This window comes from Onychomys torridus, chromosome 19, assembly GCF_903995425.1.
Source record: "Onychomys torridus chromosome 19, mOncTor1.1, whole genome shotgun sequence".
NCBI classification, from domain to species: Eukaryota; Metazoa; Chordata; class Mammalia; order Rodentia; family Cricetidae; genus Onychomys; species Onychomys torridus.
In genome coordinates this window covers 32,094,032-32,117,089 of record NC_050461.1, presented here as the reverse complement: position 1 = coordinate 32,117,089, position 23,058 = coordinate 32,094,032, and the positions used below count along the sequence as shown (strand labels likewise).

Here is a 23,058-nt window from a genome sequence, read left to right as displayed (position 1 = left end):
GTTTTTTGAGGCTGCAGGGCTGACCTTATACAGAATGTCCTTGGGACCAGTGTGCTGTCTTGAGTCACAGCTACTAATTAACACTCAGGAAGTTCCATGTCACCAGCTCTCATAACAGAATGGGAAAGCTCAGGAAATCTAGGGGACAGCTGCTGCTGATGCCTGCAAACCTTCTGAAGCAGAACCCTTTTCCTTCCTTCAGTTCGTTGGGTTTGAGTTGGCTGGATACATCAATCATTTATCTTTCTGTTATGGTCATAAAATCTTCTATGAAACCATTCATTCTGATTATTCTATAGAAAACAGAAACTGGGTCTATACTGTGATATGTATGTGTGTGTAGTGGAGGCTTTATTAGAAAGTGATCTGGACAGCCTGTAGATGAGAAGTAGAACATTCTCTTTATAAGCTAAAATGTCATTTATAGTTTCTTTTATTTTGCGGCCCTTCAGTGAAGGAAGTAGATGGTAGAGGTTTGTGTTGTTTGGTGTGGATCTAATCACTTAGTGATTTTACAACTACCTTGGTTCCTCATCAGAAATATGCATCAGATAAAAACCTTATTTAAATCAGTAAGGCCTACACAATCTTCTGAGCATGCTCAAAGCCTCAAATACCAGTAACTCTTTGGAACATGTGAGAGACTTCTAGATGGGAGGAACATTGCCAGTAAGACTCTAAGACAAGTTGGCACAAAAAATGTAAGTGATACACCCATTTCAACCATACTGATGAAGGCCTCTTACAAGTTCTCTATCAAGTATGCCTTCAGCATTTATTATCAAGGAACCCATCTCTCTCCAGGCACTTGCAAGGCACATGTGGCATTGGAGAGTCATGGGCCACCCTCGCGGACTGTGCTATGAGCTTATTAAATTTCTTCATCTGGTAAATTTCATGAGTTTTTTTTAAATCTATCTTTGTGTGCACTATATGTGTGTGTGTGTGTGTGTGTGTGTGTGTGTGTGTGTTAAATATATGCTCTAAATACATTAGTATATTTCTTATATATTTGCGCACATTTAAATAAATAACAATGAATTCTCCTGTATTTCCTATCAAGTTCTAGGCATAAAATGCTAGACTCCAAATGGTTTATTTGCAGGTCAACATTGACTCTATCATGCTCTTACTGATTTGCATCTATAAATGTCAATCACTTGTCAAGCTGCCAAACTACAGGGATGCACACAAGAAGGCTTGCACTAGAAGCATCACACCAACACTGTTTGAGACAGGTTACCTTTTTCGCTGCCTGCTCTTCTTCTACACCATCCCCAATTACAACATACACTACTTTTCTGCCAAACCTTTGCATTATTCGTTCAAAGCAACTCTCTTTGCCTGGAAGATAAATGAGATAAAGTTCAGAGCAAAATTACCTGCTTAGCTGCATGCTCCTCATCTCGGCCATCTCCAATCACAACATAAGTTATGTTAGTGCCAAATCTGGACACTATACGCTCAAAACAGCTTTCCTTGCCTGAAAAACAATGCATTGCTTATTCTTCTGGCCATGGTACTCATTAACCTAGAGATTCACAAAGTGTTAAATTAATGTCTCTTGAACAACATTTGAGTGAGCTTATGACCTTATGACCCGGGCATTACCATTCAACACACATATTTAGATAAGATTTCTATTAATTTAGGATAGGTTATTAAACATTTTTGATATTCTAAGAAAGACAGTAGGCTTGAAAATTTGACCCTGATAAAATGTTAGTGTGTTTTTTTAACTCTACTGCAAAAGTAGTCAAACAACTTTTATAGGCAAATAGAAGTTTCTACAGCATTTGTTTAATTCTAAGAACCAATTTTATCTAATTTATCTTTTGGATAGGCAAGTCAGTTGGGGAAAATTGAAATCTCATCTCCAAGCAAAGAGGAAATACTAACAGATTTACCTTGATAAATGACTCCTTTAAAAAAAGTGTGTGAGAGCACATATAGTCAGATTAATTATATCAAGTGTGCTGTCCAATTGACCACAGCAGTAACCATAGTGGAATTGCTGATGGCACCCTGAGGTATTGCTGTGGAGATCTTGCTCATGCTTTATCTTTACAACATTGGCGTCTTTTCCTGAATCTCCTTCCAAGAATGTTGACTTTTTTTTCTTTTTTAATCTGCTAGTTCAGAATGCTAAAACAAAAATTACTAGTGACAAAGGAAAAATGATAATTACTTTCATGGATTAAATGGAACAAATTTGGTCAATGGGAAGAATATCAACCTTTAAGTTGAAAAATCATTTGTGCTGTCAAAAAGAAGAATCACATTCTGTCAGTTCTATGAGTATAATATACGTGTCTTCATAGACCATAAGGCTCTGATTTGTAGTGTGCATGACAATGTGACATATACTTTAAGAAAGTTTGGCTCTCCCTAACTGTTCTCTCCAAATGGCTGCAACTTTCACAAGACCTAGGGCTAGCTATGTTGGTGGGAGATTTTAGGATTTTTAACTTGTCAAAGTGGCAGTAGATAATTTTGTTGCCCTTCAGGACATATTGCATAACCTATTTATTCTCTCAGACATGTCCTCCACAGACAGTCTTCTGTCTTCTGTGTTTTTGTAACTCTCTAAGGATGGCAGAAGTTGAAGTTTGTTTTTGAATAATAGTTGGAAGTCCGACTCTGCAAACAATATTTAAAGATGAAGATGGCTCTATAAATGTAGTTTACCTAGGAGGCTGCAGTTATTTGAGTCCTGTGTATTGAGGAGAAATGTATAATCCAGACACTCATGTGAGGTGAACGTGATAACCACTACACTACGGAAACCAGGCTCCAGACACTCATGTAATGAATACTAAAATTATTCTTGCTTGATGAAAAACTTTCACTTGTTCATGAAATTACTTTTTGGATTGATGGTGGAATTAATCTGACACTTCCCAATGATGCCAAAATAGTATTTTTATTTTTAACCTTAGATCAGTCAGTATTATTGAATATGCAAAGATGTGATCCTGTTTCATATTAATTGAACAATTAAATACTGTGGGTGGAGCATGTATTACTCAGACAATATATATGCTAGGATACTGTGAAAAATGGGCAGAATGGGTTAGGATTGCCTAAACACTAAGTGCGGCATTTTATTAGCTAAGAGTTCTCGTGAAACACACACATATATCATGAATTACGCATGAGTTTGTTAATGTGAAGTGTTCCCAAATTTTCTGGGTGTGTTAATGGGAAAGTTGACTAAAAGAGAATCATGTAGAAATATAAATACATTAGTGGAACACCCCAAACACCGATGTGACTACACGCTGCACACACTTTCAAGTCGTCTTCTTACCTATTTTAGTAGCGCTGTAAATGTTCTCAATGGGAAAAGCACCTCCTAGGCTGTAGAGCAGAACCTTTGCAAGAGCGGGGATCAGCTGGGTCGTCGTTACCAGGACATTGACACAGTTACTCCTAACAGGGATGAAATGCACCCGTTTGCTTCCTAGTGGTAAACAACTCCTACCAGTCAGATTAAAAATTGCCGCTGTGGTTTCTAAGTTCTGTAAGGAATCACCTCTTTCGGTATCCCACCGCCAGTGCCATCGGCCAGCAGATGCTCCCCCGAGAGGCAGAGTATTAAGAATAACAAACAAACCAAGACCATTCTCTGACATTTAAAAGTCTCCATAATGTTTTGTCAGAGCGAGATTCTGCTCGAAGTCATTTAACCCTTAAATGATGAGAGGAAAATGGAGGGATGTAAGACACAGGCTTTTTAAGTTTGGAGAGGTGGTTTGGAAATGACGTTTCACCATTTACTAATAGGTGATATTAGTAGGTATGTCATCTTTCAAAACTATCAATACTCTATGGCAGAAATTTGGAAAGGACAAATATAAAGAAGGAAATGAGAAATGTCAATGATTAATTACACATTCAGAGATAGCTTCTGTCTTCACTTGCAAATTTATTTTACCATTAGGAATTATACTATCTATACAATCTCTTTTATCTGCTATCCTCTTATTATCCACAAGCAAACTCTTTTGCCAACTGGTGCAACACGACTTGAAAAAAATGTTTAGGTGGCCTTTAGTTCTTCATGACTGTATATAATGCTATCTTGAGTTTGTTTGTTTTTTCCCTTGGAGCTATTTGCTTAGTAAACAGCCACTGAACATGTGATAAAGCAGTAACTTAACTTTGCTGAGAACTCTGACGTTCCCTACATTTTTGTGTTTTGTGTAAATTCCAAATATCAGTTAGTGCTAACATATATTGATAATTTAGCAAGTGTCAGACAGAGTAACTAAGTAGTTGGCAGATGTTGGCTTATTATTCTCAGGCCTTTTTTCCATTCATTTATTCATTCTTAAGGTCACATAAGGCTTTAAGTTCATTTATAAAAAAATAACATAAATGAGCTGTTGATTTAATTCTTGGAGAAATGCACATGACTGCATACAATTTCAAAGTTTTCATGTCTCAAAGTCCCTAACCTCTGGTTGGTATGTCACAGTTACCGACATCATGATGCCACAAGTTCCATGTCCAAGCAGGTTTAACTGCCAGACAATTCTTGCATACAGAATTAAAGGCCCTTCCTGTGATTCCTACACACTCACCCTGATTCTTACATTTCTAGATACAGAGTAAAGTCTAACTTATTTGGGCCCAACATTTCAAACAGTTTGCAATGTACAAATTTGTTCCACACTTGACTCTCTACAGGCTGAATTCTTGGCAGTTTTCTCTTTTGTATAGATTCTACAGACCAAATTCCAAGGACTACCAAACTGGACCCTGGAGGCTTCATGTCTGTCAGAATTGCCATTAGAATGTGACACCAAGAACTGTTCATGCCTGCCCAAATCAACACAGGAAGCTAAATGCAAGCCCACACCACAATGGCTTTCTGTTGGTGACGTTTCTGATCTTGCCACCAGGAAGGAACCACGTGCCAGATTTGACACATAAATTTACTTTCATGTCCTAAGTATTAGGCTCTTCTTTTACTCTGGCAAATTTTTATGCATCTGCTATCTGTCTGGATAACACCTCTTTTTATATCTGTTACCCACACACTGGTTAACCTTATCTTTATTGGTTTGCCTAAGTCAGAAATAAAACTATGGAATAAGAAAGATTAATCTCATCCACCACCCATTACATCCCAAATTTATACTACTCTTGAATTATTGTTCACAGTACAAGGATGAAAAACATCTTGAAGTCTTTGTAATTTTGTTATTTATATTAACAAGTTTGTAGAAACACTGAACAGGCTAGAGGTTGCCCAAATCTTCCTTGTTCTTTCCCAATGCACTTAAATGGTTCATGTTGTCTGTTAGACTTACACCAGGCATCTTTTTACAAAAAGTCCTATTGTAATTTTGTCATCATCCCTTAGAATTTGTCACCAACACAGCACTGATTCCTCCTCATGACAAGCTATGTGACTTTCCTGAGGGATTATCAGTAGTTATGAACACACACACACACACACACACACACACACGCACGCACGCACGCACACACACACACACACACACACACACACACACACACGCACGCACACACGCACGCACACACACACACACGCACACACGCGCACACACACACACACACACGCACACACACACACACACACACACACACACGCACACACACACACACACACACACACGCACACGCGCACACACTGAAAACCCCTGGATGTGGTGAACTGCTAGGGACTGGAACAATTTCTCTTTGTTGTGCCATTGAATCCAGATCTTCCATATAACTGAAGTAGAAGGGAAGGGCAACAACGCCACTTACCTAGTACTAATAATTGATAAAGACTTCAGTGCATTTGTTAGCCAGGAATCTGTGAGGCCTTCAATCTCTGCCCTTAACTGCAGCCACGCATCCCTCTTGGCAGGGCCGAGGAGCCCTGAAACACCAGAAAACAACATGCAGTCAGAAGTTGAACACTGTCTCCGAAATATGGAATTTGGCATCTCTTCTGTTTACAATAAACAATTGTTATTTTGGTTGTGTCTTAAGTAAAGAGGTATTGGCTTATATCGACATGGATGCACCGTTTCAGAGCTGATTCCTCTCTAGTCATTCAATGAATTCTTATTAGACAACACTTAGTCGTCAACCACTTGGCTAGACAGAGACATGACACAGGAAAAGCAGCCCCCAATGTTTTCCCTTTCTCAGAGCTTGAATCTAACAGAAAAGCTGGAAGGCTCAGCAACTTCTCAGCCTGAGTCCATTGATGAGGCTAGGGTATGTCAGTTCAGGAGGAGTGGTGGGGTCTCTCCAGCCCAGGAACACAAATATGCCACTTAAAAATACTGTCACAATTAGTATGCCACTTTGGAAAAGTATTATCATCATTGGTGTGCAGCTGTTACAATGCTTCTCAAACTAGTGTCTGCCTTTACTGATATTTTATGTTTTAAAAAGAATTTAATAGCTATGTTTAAAATCCCAAGGTGGACTATCCTAGTGTAAACAGTGGTGGGAAGAAGTAGGCATGTTAAATTTTAGCTTACAGAGATGTTGGCCTATTTGCCAGTGGTGGATCACATGAGTATTATGCAGGAATCCCTATCCCCGACAGAAAGGAAAAGAGGAAGGGAGGGAGGGAGAGAGGGAGGAAGAGAAGGAGGAGGAAAGGGAAGAAAGGGGAAAGAAAAAGAAAAGAGAAAGGAGAGAAAAACAAAGCAGCCCCGCTGTCCTGATAAAATGAGATCACATAAGTATCCATTCAAAAGGAAGGTTTCTCACTCAAATTGTATTTCAGATACTGGGAGCAAATACACAAACATACAGTAGGAGCTACTTAACATGAAAACTTTTACTTTCTAGGAAGTCTCATTTTTCCACATTTCAGTAAAAAGATGCTATAAAATATCTGACAGAAAACAAACTCACATCATTGATTTAAGTATTCAAGAGACAAGACTATATACTAATAGTCTTCTCAATTTAAGGTAATTTTAACAATACTCTATAAGATTGGGGTGGGGGGAGACACACAGAGAACAAATATTTCAGACCTCTCAAAGGGCTGTTTAGTTTTTTTTTAAGTTAAACATGTTATTTACAATGGATTTTACCTAGAAAATCGTGTCTTGTACACAGCATAGAGTAATTTAGGAAATCGGACAAGGAGTTGGAGCCGGGCTCAGTTATCTATTTGGAGACAAAAGTCTTCCCTGTATAAACTTTCTGTTGGCTCAAATGTTCACACTGTCCATGGTTCTGCCTTGCTCTTTTACACTTACTAAGTATCCACTGGGCATTTAATATGATTTAATGCTAGAGAATACTGGGTAACAAACACATCACCCCCATTGAGAATAGATGGGTGCAAAGTTGTTGCTGTGGATTAAGATTTTACTCATTTTATTCTGTGGCATACATATGACTACACACACTTACAGAATGTGAACATGTGTTTAGAAAAAGAATTTTCTTCTGGATTACTTTGGGTTTTTGCTCATCAAACACATTTCCTTTAAAAAGAAAAACAAACAGCTTGCGGGAAGAATTGAGTGTGACCGATCTTGGAACTAATCTTGGGAATCTGTTGACCTAAAATTGATTATAACAACAAAAGATGATCCATTTTCCCATAGCCAGGGTGGTGGTTTGAGGCTAAAGGTGTAAATACTGACTCAAATTATATGGATAAATATAATGTGATTTAGACACTGCTTATAGAGTATCAGAGGTTTAAAATCCCACAATGATCATAGAGAGCACTGTCTTGTATGTGGGAAGATACATTGTCAGATAATGTGTGAGTTTTAAAAAGATCAAATAGATCTTTTGCACATTTTGAACTTGCATAAACCACTGCTTGTACATTCTGACAGGAGAGAGAGAGAGAGAGAGAGAGAGAGAGAGAGAGAGAGAGAGAGAGAGAGAGAGAGAGAGAGAGAGAGAGAGATTGTTATTAACTCTTTCAACAATTATGGCTCTCAGCTTTGCAAGGTTCTTTAGACCACCTCCCTAATTTGTCTGTTTTTCATTGATAATATCAGAGTACTGTGCATGAAGCAGAGTAAATATCTTGCTGGGAATCTTGATAGAATACAAGGTTTCACACAGCATAGCCAAGTCTTTTCACAAGGGTGCATTCAATTAACCTTTCGTAATTCAAAGAAAGCCAAAATTCAGGCTCAGTACTTTTCAGTGTGAGCCTTTAGCTGATTTGTTTTCCAGTAGACCAGTCTGCATTATGAAGCTACACCTTGAATTCTACCTGGACCCAGGGTGCTGATACTGGATAAAATTGGCCACACATACCTCCGACATTGTTCTTGTAGGTGTTATACAATTCCTTTACTCTTCTGTAACGAAAAGCCAACTTCCTCATCCAGTCCACTCCTCCTCTCACACCTGTTGGCAAACAAAGGTTCGCACTACTTGCAGCTGCATGGAAGCCATCAGTTGCAAAACTGTAGGTACTGCAACACCCAAAATACATTAAAAAGAAATAAAAGAAATAATTACATGTGCAAAACTCCATGGCTGAATTTCTGTAGGAAATGGAAGACTGAAAAGCATGGCTTACCTTAAGTCCTGGCCATTGTCATCTGAGGAAACATCATCTATATGAACTTGATCACACTCCTGAGGGAAAGGAAAGAGCAGACATGACCATTCTTCCAAACACATCTAATACCGGAATGTTTTCCCATCATTCTATGGCATTAGACTATGGCCACGAGATGGCAGCATGGGCCCATCCATTGCTCCCTCTAATGCTTGTTTTCTTGTGTGGGGGAAATGGTACCACTTCTTTCCTCAGATCTAAATCCAGAGGGGTCACATACAGGCCTGAAAACTTGGGAGTGCTTTGAAAAATAAATTTAATCTTAATGTCACTGATAGGAAGACCTCTTGAATCTTTGAGATTAGTGTCCCGGCTAATCTGAAAAGACACAATGTGCCTTGGATCTGAACATATCAAGTAGTCACAATTATTGATTATTTGCTTGGTAGCAGCAAAGGGGTCTTGACCTCAGAACATGGTGTCCTGTGAGCTTTCCAAGACTTCCTGCTTTTTTGCTAGAGTGGGGGTGTTATTTTACTTAAACTCATGGTTTTCTGATAGAGAACAAAGCCAGTAACCATAGAAGCTGACATCCTCTTTTCATCAGGCTTTAAAACATTTTTAAAGTTCAACGAATTCAAGTAAAACAGTGAAGATTCACATACCAAATACACTACAAACGCTAAGGAAAATAAACTTGGTAAGGATGCCCACCTTGGATCTGATTGCCAGTTAGTTTGTTTAAAGCAAATAGTGGCTTCCACATAAGAACTGGACTCTTTGGGGTTCTAAGCATCTTGTTCTGTGTTTAAATAATCTGCAAACTTCCAGTGAAACATTACATGATTTAAGGTGAAATTTGCTGGTGGGATTTAAAATGCCCTCAGAGTCCATGATTAACAGCTACAAATGATTACAAATAACAATAAATCAATAAATGTGTGTGTGTGTGTGTGTGTGTGTGTGTGTGTGTGTGAGAGAGAGAGAGAGAGAGAGAGAGAGAGAGAGAGAGAGAGAGAGAGCTTTGCAGATTGAAGCCAGAGCCCTGTTAGAGCCTTGAATATATTATGCAAATGTTTTACTACTGAGTTACATCCCCAGCTTTTGGGCCTCTTATATTTCCTTTAGATTATTTTACTTATACTTACATATTTTGATGCTATATGTAGCAATATAATTCAAAAAATCAATTGAAAAACTATCAAATTTGAAAATATACCATATTAAGAAAGACTCTCCACTTAGAATTTGTCATAGACCTGAAAGTACCTGTAGCAAAACATGAATGTCTGCCTCCAGTCTTATGCACAAAACATACTTATCCTGTTTACATTGACTCAGATTTCTTTTAATTTACAGAATTGGCGGGTGAGGGGCTGGTTCAGTAGCAGGTAAAGAGCATGCTGTTGAGCCTGAGGACCTGAGTTTGAACCCAGGAGCCCACAAGGTGGAAGGAGAGAACTGACTCCTGCAAGTTGTCCTCTGAGGTCCACATATGTGTGATGTGGATAGCTTCCTTTCCCAATAAAATAAAATAAATGTGAACTAAACAAACAACAATAAAACACAAAACTAAGTGGCAAGCTCAGTCAGCCAAATTTTAGTATGTAACTTCAAAATGTATTTGGGGTGGAGAGATGGCTTAGCATTTAAAAGCATTTGCTGCTCTCCTGGAAGACCCAGTTTCAGTTCCCAGAACTCCTGGGACAGCTAACAATACCCTCTACTGCTGTACACACATGGTACACATACATGCATGCAGGCAAAAATACCCTTAAATATAAATCAAAGCCCCCCCAAAAAATCTTTCAAAAATCAAGGCATACTAATTTTAATAGTTCATAAGGTTTGCATAAATTATGGGATTAGTAATTTTTGAATAAATCTCTACCTGTGTTCACAGGTTAAGGGCTGAGAAGAGTTATTCTAATGAGATTATATGAGAGTACTTCTGTGAAAGGTAACCTGGACATAGTGATTTTAAAAGGCATATTCTAGAGGCAGAAAATATTCCAGGATTTGGGGAGTGAATGAGCTGAATGGGAAACTTAAAAACTGGAAGGAAGGGGAATATGGAATGGGGAATATGCTCAAAGTACATAATATATTTGCTGGAAAATGTCCTTATACAACCCAGTATCATGTGCAATGAGTATACACCAATAAAAATAACTCCCAATTCAAAAGCAAAAGAGTCGCTTCTTAAATACATGGCAGCAGTCTAGACAACTGATAGCAATTGGTAGGACTGCCACAATTGTTTCATGTTCCTGACAAGAAGTTATAGTGACGTGAATTAATACCCTAGATGGTGAGGGTTGTGGAAAGATGTGGATGTCATGAGTAGGAGGAGAAGAAAAAGAACAGAATAGGAACTGAAGCTGCCTGAACTATGGCTGTTTCCCTTTTCTGACAAAGAATTAGTTGAGAAGGATGCTTCTACTCTGCACTGAAAGGAGGCATTGCACCTCCAAAAAAAAAATCAGATGCAAGTATAGCAGGCTGTTGCATTGGGCTTTAAATTAATCTAAGCAGTTAGCATGGAAGCTGGCAGAATATGGTGGCAATGAAGTAGCTCAGGACGACCCAAGACCTAAGTATTTCTTCTTCAGACAGTGATTATTCTTTAAATAGATGTTAGTGTGTATGAGTGTTTTGCCTGCATGTATTTCTGTGTAACACATGGGTATCTGGTACCTGTTGAGTCCAGAATAGGTGTCAGATCTCATGGAACTGGAGTTACAGACAGTTGTGAGCAGCCCTCTAGGTATTAGGAGTCAGACCCAGGTCCTATGGAAGAGCAGCCAGTGCTTTTAACCACCGAGCCATCTCTCTAGCTCAGACATGGTGACATTCTTGGGCAGGGAGATTTTTGTGAGTTCCTCCAACCACCAGAAGTTATTTCTTGACTACTTTTTGATTCTATTTTTTTTTTTTTTTGAAAAGCTCCCCTGACATTTCAAGTATTAAACTCACATGATTAATTTGTACATAACATGTCCCCAAATTCATTTTTGACTCCTGAGGACAACAGTATATCAAACTTATTGGACCATGCACTCTGTATTTGAAGTTAGGTTTGAGGGCCTTCCAAATCTATCTTTAAATTTATGCTTAGTAACTCTGTGTTGACTCTGGACAGTTGCCCGAGGATTACGGTCCAGTGAAAGAAACTTGAACTTCAATTACTTAGATTTTTTGAGGGAAAAGATAAATAATTGTTCATCAACTAGTTTTCACTGTGAGGAGCCATGCAGCAATCATTTTAACACAGATCTAAAATACTCCCCCAAACATCCAAGTGCTTTGGTTTTGAACATAGCTTAGTAAAGACCTCAAATATTTGAAATAATTCTGGTGTTAATCATAAATGCTTTAAATTTGTCTTATAAGGTAACCACAAAGTTGTTCCTGATCTATTCCAGTAATAAGCCACAGGACTCTTCCCTTGCTTTTGTGAACCCCAACTCCCTGGTGCTTTCTCCTCTGGAAGTTATTCTAACTGAAATAACATTTTTTTGAACAGAGAGAATTCTCTTGCTGGAGTTGGGGGTGGGTAGAATGGAATGAAGTGTTGACTAGTCAGATTCAGATTTGGATCTCTTGAGGAAGTTTGAGAGAAACAGCTGTCACTGCCCATGGTGCACCACGTATTAAGGCATTTACTGTTTCAAATAGACATTTGGATTCCACCAAAGATCCTAGAGATTAAATATACAGGAAAAAAATTCTCACAATAAGATAATGGTACTATGTACTGTGTCGAGCAATTCTGTGTGTCAGCAGAAGCAGGTTTGGCTTCTTAATTCCTATGATGGAGCCTTTGTCAGAAGTTTGCTGACAAAAGGGATACTGACATAAATGTGATGTTCAAAATTAGCCACACAAGATAATAGGCATGTAGGTAACTCTGCTAAACGGACTTGAACGTTACTGCCTGGGTTTTATTAGTCCAGTGTTTGTTTGTGTCACTTGGCAATACACTTTTGTGTTTCCTGGGCTCATCTACCTGTACAAACACACATGCACACACTGCTGCTTTGATCAGGCTTATCTTTAATTGATCAAGCGGAGTACAGTTCAATAGTTGAACTGTGGGGCTTAAGTCAAATAGTGGTTCTGTGGAATTCTAAAACACACCCAAAAGAGAAATGTCAACACCAATATTTCTCAGTTTAATATTGATGTTAGTGATCACAGCGGATATTTATGAAGTGCCTTTAACATATCCTGCATGAGATGAAAAGTCTAAAAGCACAAAATATAGCCACAGCTTTTTATATATATTGCAATATTTACTCCAAGCATGTAAAGGTATTTACATATTTGTGTTAAGATACCCCCACATTCTCATTTTAATGTTCTGCTAAAATAAAATAGTTATTTAAAAACTATTTATTATTATTGTATTTATGTGTGTGCATGCACTTTGTGTGTGTGTTTGCGTGTGTGTGTTTGCGTGTGTGTGTGTGTGTGTGTGTGTGTGTGTGTGTGTGTGTGTGTCATAGTGCCTGTCTAGGGCTCCAAGAACAGTTTTGTGGAGTCCATTCTCTTCTGTCATAGTGGGATCTGGTGGGCTTGATGACCCTTGTTTATCCTACTCCATTTTATTTCTAATATGCCACCAAAAAGCTTAAAGTTCATTTATTCCATGTGTTTCCAGTACAAAGAAGTCAAATGAGACACATATCATAAAGCTGGGACAAAACCACATACACTTTCTCATTTCTCTTAGTAACTTAGAAAATATTAACTATCTTACAAATCTTAAGCTGAGACTCATCCATACTAAGAACAAGAAACGTAATAACTAGCTATTACTGTATTTAAAATGTCAAGTTTCATGTAAGTTCAATTGTTTCCTATTTACAGGCATCACTGTAAAAGCATCCTGTATCCCTGGGAATAACGAGCAGTGGGAATAACTTAAGTCAGGTTGTATAAGGGTCACCAGTATTTCTTACTATAAAAAAAATGGAGAGCTAGACGAAGAACACTGAGCTTTCATATTGCTCATGGACAAATAAAGCTTCTTTGAGCAGACATTTTATCACGCAGTGAAAACGTGGACGGGGCTGAGAAAACAACAACTGATATCTTCTGACCTTGCAGCTTTCAGCACATGATTTCACGGCTCACATGGAATCATTTTTCATCTCCTGTCTCTGGGACAGCTAAGTCTTGACCTAAAGTCTTATCTAAGTCACTCCCTAAAATGTGGCTTTTCTTTCTTTCACCCTAATTTCGTCAAGGCTTGGGGCAGAAGTCTGTCTGTACTCTTGCTTCAAACCTGCTTTAAAATCAGAGTTCAATGATTGAGCTAGCTGGTAACCTTGGAGATACACACACACAAATACATACACATATGACATATATGGCATATATACAATGTCATAATAATAATCATCATCATCTCTGTTCATAATGTGGGTATAGATAAATAATTTTACCTCACTGTGAAATCACAAAATTAAAATAAAAACTTAAGTGTGTCATTTAAAAAATGAGAAATCTCTATTTGAGCTCAATTGTGTTCGTACACAAGGTATTTTTGGTTCTTTGCCAAAACTACTTCAGTGTTTTGTATTCTCCTTTCTGCATGTCTGGTACCCCAGATTGCTAATACAGAGATTATGCTCTTTATCATGGCATACATGTAGCTACTCTGAGGCTAGATTTTCCTTGTGCTCTTTCATTTTGTTCATTTTTACTTTCTTTGTATCCTTTTCTTTTTAAACAAGACAATTGTGTTGGCATTGACATTAGGAGTAGAAGCCCTGATAGAAGTTAAGTACTCAATGCATTAAGACTCATCAGCTATGCAATGTAACTAGCCCCAGTATTCTTTAATCTAGAAGGGCAGATAATACAAATGAGAGTGTGTCCCTAGATGCTGCAACTCTCAATGGTCCATGCTTCTCCTGGGAAGAGGATTGGTAATACCATCTAGTGAATAACATGAACCATTTTCTGATTAGTAACCTAGGTAGGCTGATGCTAATGCAAAATTGAGATACCAAAGAAACAAGGGCAGAATGAGGGGTTGTTTGACCCAAGACACAAAGAGGGCCATCTGCTTTTCTAAGACATTTTTGTTCTCAAGCATGTGTCTGTAAATATGTATAAATCAAGAGCACAGGTTTGCAGTCTGTTCATACTAGTCTAGGCAATTTTTCCACTTGACAAGAACTTCACAATTCTCATGGGATAAGAATGCATGTTTTCAAATTTCCTAAGGTTTTCTGCATTTATGATACCATTTGAAAGTTTTTGTGTTGACAATAATTATTCTTGGCTTTTAAAATTCTTACCTCTAAGTCATTAAAAAACAAATGTGTATCAGCAAGATTAAAGATCATTTCCTCCATTCGGAGCCCAAGGGTCACCGCCATTGGGGGATCCTGAAAAGATACATATATAATGAGGTAAAATTTCAGTAATCTCAATGACTAATAAATATTTTAGGTATATATTGTTGGAGAATAATTGCAAAATATTAAATGAATTATTAGTGAGGATTAAAATGTTTTCCAGAGGTGAGGGAAGAGTTGAAGAATTGGGAAATATCTAAAAATATAATGTCTTAGTGGCTGATAATATAAAGTATGGTAACTATAGTTAACAATATTTACTGTAGTCTTCCATCTGGTCAGAATAAATGATTTCAAATGTTCTCACCCCTAAGAATGGTAAATGTTTGAAATGGAACTATTAATTATCAACTTGATCATTACATAGTGTATACATGTATTGAAATTTATGGTATAGACCCAAATACAATTATGCTATTTATAATATTTAAATTACATATGTGTGTATAAAATGACTTATGAATTATCCACAAACATGAATCTCAAAAGATATATCTGGTAATTTACAGATATTTATATGCACATATAGATTAAGAACATATTTCAATAGAAATTTATCTACCAAATCAGTATATTCATGAGAAGCATGAAAGCCAACTAGTTTACATATGCTATGTATACCATTTAGAAAACATATTTGGATAAGTGATGAAGAATAGAGAAAACATGTTAAATATTTGAAAAGATATTCACTTAATATTATGCAGACTAGATAGGTTATATTTAGAAATAAATGTACATATATATACATATATATATATGCATACAATAACAGTGAAAAAAAGAGGAAGTGCATTGAAGAAGAGTAGGGAGAGGTATTTAGAGGATTTGGAAATAGGAAAGGGAAGGAAGAAAGGTTATAATTATATTATAATCTTAAAAATCAAAGGAAAAAAAAGAATGGCCATAATCAAGTTAGAGATGGAAAAGCATAGGCCAAGTGAACGTCATAGGACTTGAGCAGAGACTGCATTATGTCAGGATAGTAAGAGCAAAGAATGGATTGCATTTTGATTGATAGGGTAACAGAAATCTTATTTAACTATATGTGTAGTGAGCTCTAACCTTAATTTCACAAAGGTTGTAAGAAGTGGAAAATAAATGAATATTCATTTACTACTTATAATCCATGACCAATATCTCAAATAGCAGCAAAAGCTTAAGAATCAGGAGCAGAGTTGTTACTTTACCATGACTAACTGAAGGTGAAATTCCAGCATCAGGAAATTTTGAGACCTTAAGAAGAGTTTACGGACAAGTAACAAAATCTAAAGAACTACTACAGGTATCACTATGAAGATGCAGAAAGGAGAGAAAGTGGAAGGGATGATTCCTTTGAATTTAAAACTAGATGGCTATTTCAGAGTGAAGAGAATGAGTTTGTATAAAGCTGAGAAGTCTTGAAGGACACTATTGGTTTTGGCTGAGAAGTTATTTAGGAATTCCTCAGAGTATGATTTGGGTTGAGTGGCTGGGCCATGAACCAGACTGCAGGAATTTGAGAACAGACCTGAAATTTGTATCTCAATATTCTAATAAGTGGCATTTTAAGAAATGTAGTAAAGTTGGGGAGATGCAAAACTAACTTTACTTCAATTGCAGATAAGAACACCCCATCCAGGTCAGGCCCAGTAACATTCAAATATACCTCTAACCTGCTCCATTTGCCAGTAGATGCCCCTCCACAACATCAACCAGCTTTCTACCCACATCTGTGTCCATAGTGCTTTGTGAAGGAAATAATAGAGTATAAACATATTTCAAAAATCTCTCCCATATTCTGTAGCCTTGGAAACATGTGGAGAATGGGAGGGTCAGACTAAAAACAGGAATTTAATGCTAATGGGGTATGGAGGTTTGTTCTATACAACAAACTTAAGGTTTTATGTGAGAGAAGATAAGGCTAAGGTAGGAATAGCGTGTGAGATTTCACCATACTTTATTATTTTAATTTTCTCAAGCATTTTGGGGGGGTCTCTTAAAGATCCTTGACAAAATCCTATGTATATTGCTCATATCCTGGAGCAAAACCTATGGTGACTTAGACTCTACTGCCACACCCATCTTCTGTCAGTGACAGCTTACGTGGATCAATATACCCAAATACATCAAAGTAAAAAAATAGGATGATGAAGGTATGGGCAGGGTTGTATGAGTACTCTGATATACATTATGCATACAGGTTCTAGAAGGTCCAAAGTGTCTACACTATAACTCAACACAAGGCAAAGATCAAATTATTTTGTCTAACAAATACTCATTCAAATATAATTGTATAGTCAAAACTTTCTTACTTTATTTCTTTTAGCTCAGGCCATTTCAGAACTCAGAAAGACCCCTGACTGATTGCCTTTCCTTCCACTATAAGACTACATTTTGTTGTTGTTCATATCCTTTATTGTTACTGAAAGAACTCTCTGAAGCTTGAATAATTTTTTATCTACACATTTTGTCTTTTTCTGTTAAAAATTGCTCTTGCTAATCCTCTCTTTTTGAGGGAATGGAGTGGGTCTTAATTAAGACAAGGTTATAGAAAATTTCTAAATATTCTGCTAAGTCATGGACCCATGAACAAAAAGTCTACAGAAATATCAGGAAAATCAAATGTAATTACAGCATGAAAACATATAATTCCATTAGTGACGCTCCCTGCTTTTGAGGAATGTCCATGATGCAAGACAGTAGAAAGGAGCCTCACTGAGCTCTCATGATTTCTGCCCTAAAGATATCCATTTCAGATGGGGGTACATAAATACCTTGCTTCTTAAAATTTTTCTGTTGGAGGATAGGCTAGTGAAACTTTTATCCTAACCGATATTTGTTTCTCTTTTTAAGTTCCCAATAAAATTATTGGCTATCTCATGTTCATTCCTTACATTCTTTGCATTTACAGATCTGATTTAAGGGAAGATGGGGAAAAGAAAAAACCCTAGTGGCCCTTTGATTTTTTTTTTTTTTTTGATTGATAACATGCTTCTAAACTGCATCCCTCTTGGTGCTATCCAACAGTGGAAGAAAAAAAATCCACAAAGAATGCATTTTCTGTGCATCTGATAAGCATGCAAACAAACACATTTTAAAAATACATGGCTCTTCCAGTAAGCAGGCACAGCATATGGTATGATGAAAGCTATATTCGAGCACACCGTTGGAATGCAACCCCATGGCACAGGGAGGGCTACTCACTTGTTTTGCAAGCTGTGGTGTTTGTACATCACATACTGTACTACAGCCAGCGCTCAGTAAGCATTCTGGCAAAAATTCCATTTCTTAACTGGGTAAGTTTAGATTTGACTTTTATCAGAGTGTGAACTGGTTAAATTTTACTAAGTTTTCCAGAGAGCAAGCCCATTGAAAGATAGATGTTTGGTCATCTGTGCCATAAGCCAAGGAAAACCAAATTAAGAGGTGGTGATCTTGTTGCTCAGAGACTGTTTGGGGAAGGCTGCATTTCAAATATATAATTTTATCTCCCCTCCCTTCCAGTTAAGTAAGTCACTGGGACAGTTAATTTTAAGGAAGCAGATTACAGCATCACATTTCTCCAATTGAAGAACTTATAGATCTCAGATTCCAAAACAGGGGACTGTGTGTCTGGTGGGTAAAGCCTTCCCAGAGTCAGGCCATCATAGGCACCCCTGGCTGGGAAGGAGCCACCAGTGGCTACAGTTCCACAGCTTTTTATCAAGCATTTGAGAGTGAGACATACTTCTGGAGAGAATCCAAGTTTTGTACTGAAATGCTTACTCATTTTCATAGATGTTTACAGAGTTCCTTATGAATCCAGATTTGCTGAATTTTTTCCACTTAGCTGTAATGAGTGTTGAGTTTAGAACTGAAAATAAAGTGATAGCAAAAACTTGGACAGAGTGAAAAGGTGGGAAAATAATAGTACAGACAGGGTTGTATGAAAGTTCTGATGCATATTACATGTATAAAAGAGTTCTGAAAGATTCAGCGTGTCTCCAACAGAGTTCAACATGGGGCAAATGGAACTTCTGCCAATTTATGCTGTGTACTGCTCTATCAAAACACTGAAGTGATTCCCAAGGCACTCTGTTGGAAAGAGTGAAAGGAAGGAAGAGAGAGAGAGAGAGAGAGAGAGAGAGAGAGAGAGAGAGAGAGAGGAAGAGGAGGGAAAAGAAGATGAAGAAAACAAATAGCATTTGGCCTTGAAATGAGTGCCTCTAAGCCAGATGTTACCAGTGCATAGAAGCAAGTCAGGATCCAGTAGGGCACTTCTCTAAATCAAAATACTAATGCCTATTAGCCATGTTAGCACAGAACATAAATTGGAGCCAGACTGTCTGTCTGTGGGTCTCTGCCCTGCATTGGGCCATCAGCTGCAATTCCTCCTCTAGGGAAACACTGTAAAAATATCTCAGGAGATGCAGCAATTATGTATTTTTAAAGAAACGGAGGACTATTTTTCTTTTAAGATCCTGAGATCTTGGATCAGTTATTCCTTTGGGGCCTAAAGCACATTTGTAGATTTTTATACAAGGGATAGAAGAGCACACTGTAAAGGAAGATAAGCCAGCTCCATGAGCCAAGGTGGCACTTATTTCTGGCTTCCTTAGATGCAAGGACTCTTCTAATTAGACATAAGAGATGAAATGAAATCCAATCATGAACCAGAAGGGAAACACTGTGTTTGACTTATTTATCTGAGGAATAGGTAGTAAATTTCAGAGTTCTTAAAGGGAAGCCTGATTCTATGGGTCAGAGGTTGAATGCTTGCCTAGTATCCATGAGGTCTTAGGTTCAATTCCCTGTACTGCCTAAAAGGAAAACAAAGGAGGAGAGGAGAAAAAGGAGGAGGAGGAAGAGGAGGAGAAAGAGGAGGAGAAAAAGGAGGAGGAAGAGAAAGAGGAAGAGGAAAAGGAGGAGGAAGAGGCAGCAGAAGAAGGAAAAAATGCTTTAGGAACATTAGAAACATTAGAAAATGTCTTAGGAATTCCCTTATTGATCATATGTTCACATGGTTTAGATTTCCTACATGCACTCAAATTCTGGGAAAAGAGAAGTAAAACAAAATCAATGAAATAAAAGTAAGGCTGGAGACATGGCTCAGTTGGTAGAGCACTTGCTATGGAAGCACAGGGACTTGAGTTCAGATCCCCAGCACCCACATTAAAAGCTGGGCTTGCAATTATAACTTCATTTCTAGGGAGGCAAAGATTAAAAGACTCTTGGAGCTCACTGGCCAGCCTGTAGTTGAATCAGTGAGCTCCAGGTTCCAGGAGGGACTCTGTCTGAAATTAGAAAAGGGTGCTTCAACATGGGAGAAGGCAGGGATGTCAATATAGAAAGGGAGGAAGGAGAGATAAATTAACACTAAGGATGAACGATGCTTGGAAAAGCCATAGGGAATCATATTATATTTAGCTAAAATTACATATACTATATAAGCATATGTACATAAAATTTTGGTTTAAAGGAAGTTGTACCATTTGAGGTGATGGTGTTCTCCGCAAGAACCAGACTGCTTCATAAACATCCTATTACCAGGCATGAGAAGACTCCTTTTGAGTTGTTGGCCAAGCAAGCCCAAGAAGCTCCTAAGACAATCAATACAAAGCCCTTGGTTGTCTCCAGAGGTTGAAGGTATGTCTCTATACTGATGGCACCACATGCATCAGACACAGAACTCTGAGGAATAGAGCTGAGCCTGATCTGAAAGTTTCCTTAATGAGGACTAGCTTGCATAATACTAGAGGTCAGTATGCAAGCCACCAAGGGAAGAAAGTAATTAATAATCCTACCAGCTGTGATGTCTATGAACTACAACATAACAGTCATATTGCTGAAGGCACAATTGTAGCAGGAATCTTAACAGGTCTTATTAATAAAATCAAACCTGGAGCCAGGTGTTGGGGTGAATGCTGGAAGATCAGAGAAGCAGAACAAGCCACAGCTTCCTCACCTCAGCAGTTCCTCAGCTGATACTGTTTCCTCAGACTGGAAGCCTCTTAGTCCTCATCCAGAATGAATCTCAGCTGAACTGTGCTGCTCAAAGCCTAAAATCTTAACCAGCCAAATGCTTCTAGTTTCTGGTCTTCAGCCTTATATATCTTTCTGCTTTCTGCCATCACTCCCTGGGATTAAAGGCTCACTTCTTGGGATTAAAGGCGTGTGTTACTATGCCTGGCTGTTTCCAATGTGGCCTTGAACTCACAGAGATACAAAGGGATTTCTGCCTCTGGAATGCTAGGATTAAAGGTGTGTGCTACCACTGCCTATTCTCCGTGATTAATATTGTGGCTGTTCTGTTGTTCTCTGACCCCAGATAAGTTTATTAGCATGCACAATATTTCAGGGAAAACAATACCACCACATTTCCCCCTTTTTGTCTAAAATTTAAAAAGCTTATAACTAATACAAGAAAAACTATCCAATAAGTATATACAATATATATAGCCAAGAATTACTTTAACGATGTCTAGTCCATTAACATTTGACAGATTCAGATAAAAATTCCATTTTATATATATATATAACAGTAACTCAGACCAAAAAAATTTCATTACTTATCCTATTTAAAACAAGTAGTTCCTTTTTAAAAGTAGATTAAAAAATTGACCTTTTAATCTCATCATATTCATACAATAGTGGCACTTAAGTCTTGGCTGTAACCAAGACCCACTCAACAGGACAGAAATCATGTGTGGTACTGAAAACCTTGCCAAGTACCAGTAAATAGGATGGTCAAAAATCTTTGAGGAGTACATACTACTGCCATTTTCCTAAATCAGTACAGTTTCGAACCACATTCTAAATACTCACATTTAGCTCACAGATAACTGTAGCTTTCCCCCCTCTTCAAAGAAGCTTCCTTTTGTACCAGACCACTATAGAGAGTCCTAACTGGTCAAATGCAGAGACTATGGGGGTGCTTAGCTGTGAATGATGCATGCAAAACACAATCCCTACACCTGAGTCTCAGGGAACCTCACAGTAGATGGGATAGAAACATTCTAAGAGGCAGAGGACCAGAATGTCCACCGTGACATTTGTCTTCTGTATATGACTGGGAAGCTAAACTCATCAATTTTCAGAGATATGGTTGTTTAAACAAGACCTGAACAATAAAAACACCAGTTGATTTGTCATTGTGGTTAGAGGACGGCTTAAAGGTCCCCACCTCATAATGAAATGAATGGCTCCTGATAGAAGGAGAATGAATCCTCCCCAGGAATGAACTCTCTAAGTGATTGTCTAACACCAAGTGGCCAGCCCTAAATACATATACATACAAGCAATACTAAACAGATTCAGCAGGTTGAGCTTACATATTTATGCATTTACATATATGTAGCAACAGTAATTAAAAAAGAAATCATGAATTTGATAGGGAGTAGGGGTCATAGGAGAAGTTGGAGGGAGGGAAAATCATGTAAATACTGTACACACGTATAAAAATTTAAAATTAATCTAATAATAAAAAATATTTCACTGATTAAAAAATAAACAAATTGGAGATTGGTTGAGGAAGATGCCATAAATTGTCTGGCCCTGGAACTTATATGACATCACCTAGCACTATTCAATCTAGCAGGAAAAAAAGTTTCTAAACACTTATCAGATATAAAGCTTTGAAAAAGAGATTATAGCCACCACTGCCTCTCAACCACCCATAGGCAGACTTTGACACATGTCACTGACCTGGATTCAGCTTTAGTCTATGTGTGTACATTCTATTTGTGTACTCCTACACACATGGGTACATGAACATGTTGATGAGCAACCATGAAAAATACTACCCATTTTATTTGGCCTTGAACTCATAGGAATCCTTCTGCCTTATATTCCTGAGTACTTGGATTAAGGTATACACTACCACACATGACTCATATTGTCTATATTTTGACACTTGAAAATTCAATTCTATTTTCATTTACTTTATGTACTCCCAAATCTGACTCTAGCCACCCTGACTATAAATAGTGTTGAGTTCTTGTCACTGAATTGAGTGTCTCATACTGAAAGGTAAAGTGACAGATACAAATGAATGGAGGGCATTTCCTGGAAAGAATCCAGTTACCCAAATTTCAAATTCCTTTTGAACCACATACAAAACAAACTTCCCAAGGTCACATGATATTTAGAAGCAGAGATAGAATTTGAACTCTGTAGCAGGAGTTTTCTCCTGCAGCCACTTGGACC

At 37.8% G+C, this 23,058-nt stretch overlaps 1 protein-coding gene across 5 annotated transcripts in view; it reads right to left on the bottom strand.

The window, feature by feature from the left end:
* Positions 1-23,058, bottom strand: part of Eya4 (EYA transcriptional coactivator and phosphatase 4) — a 253,185-nt gene that overhangs the window by 5,240 nt on the left and 224,887 nt on the right. For 3 of the 5 annotated variants that reach the window (XM_036169267.1, XM_036169270.1, XM_036169269.1), the window contains 6 exons: positions 14,833-14,922; positions 8,540-8,598; positions 8,272-8,432; positions 5,782-5,896; positions 3,311-3,432; positions 1,383-1,483 (listed from right to left, as the gene is read on the bottom strand). In XM_036169267.1, the coding sequence (XP_036025160.1) occupies positions 1,383-1,483; positions 3,311-3,432; positions 5,782-5,896; positions 8,272-8,432; positions 8,540-8,598; positions 14,833-14,922 (648 nt within the window). Of the gene's footprint in view, positions 1-1,243; positions 1,345-1,382; positions 1,484-3,310; positions 3,433-5,781; positions 5,897-8,271; positions 8,433-8,539; positions 8,599-14,832; positions 14,923-23,058 lie in introns of all 5 variants that reach the window. The other 2 variants (XM_036169268.1, XM_036169271.1) reach the window with 1 other exon arrangement.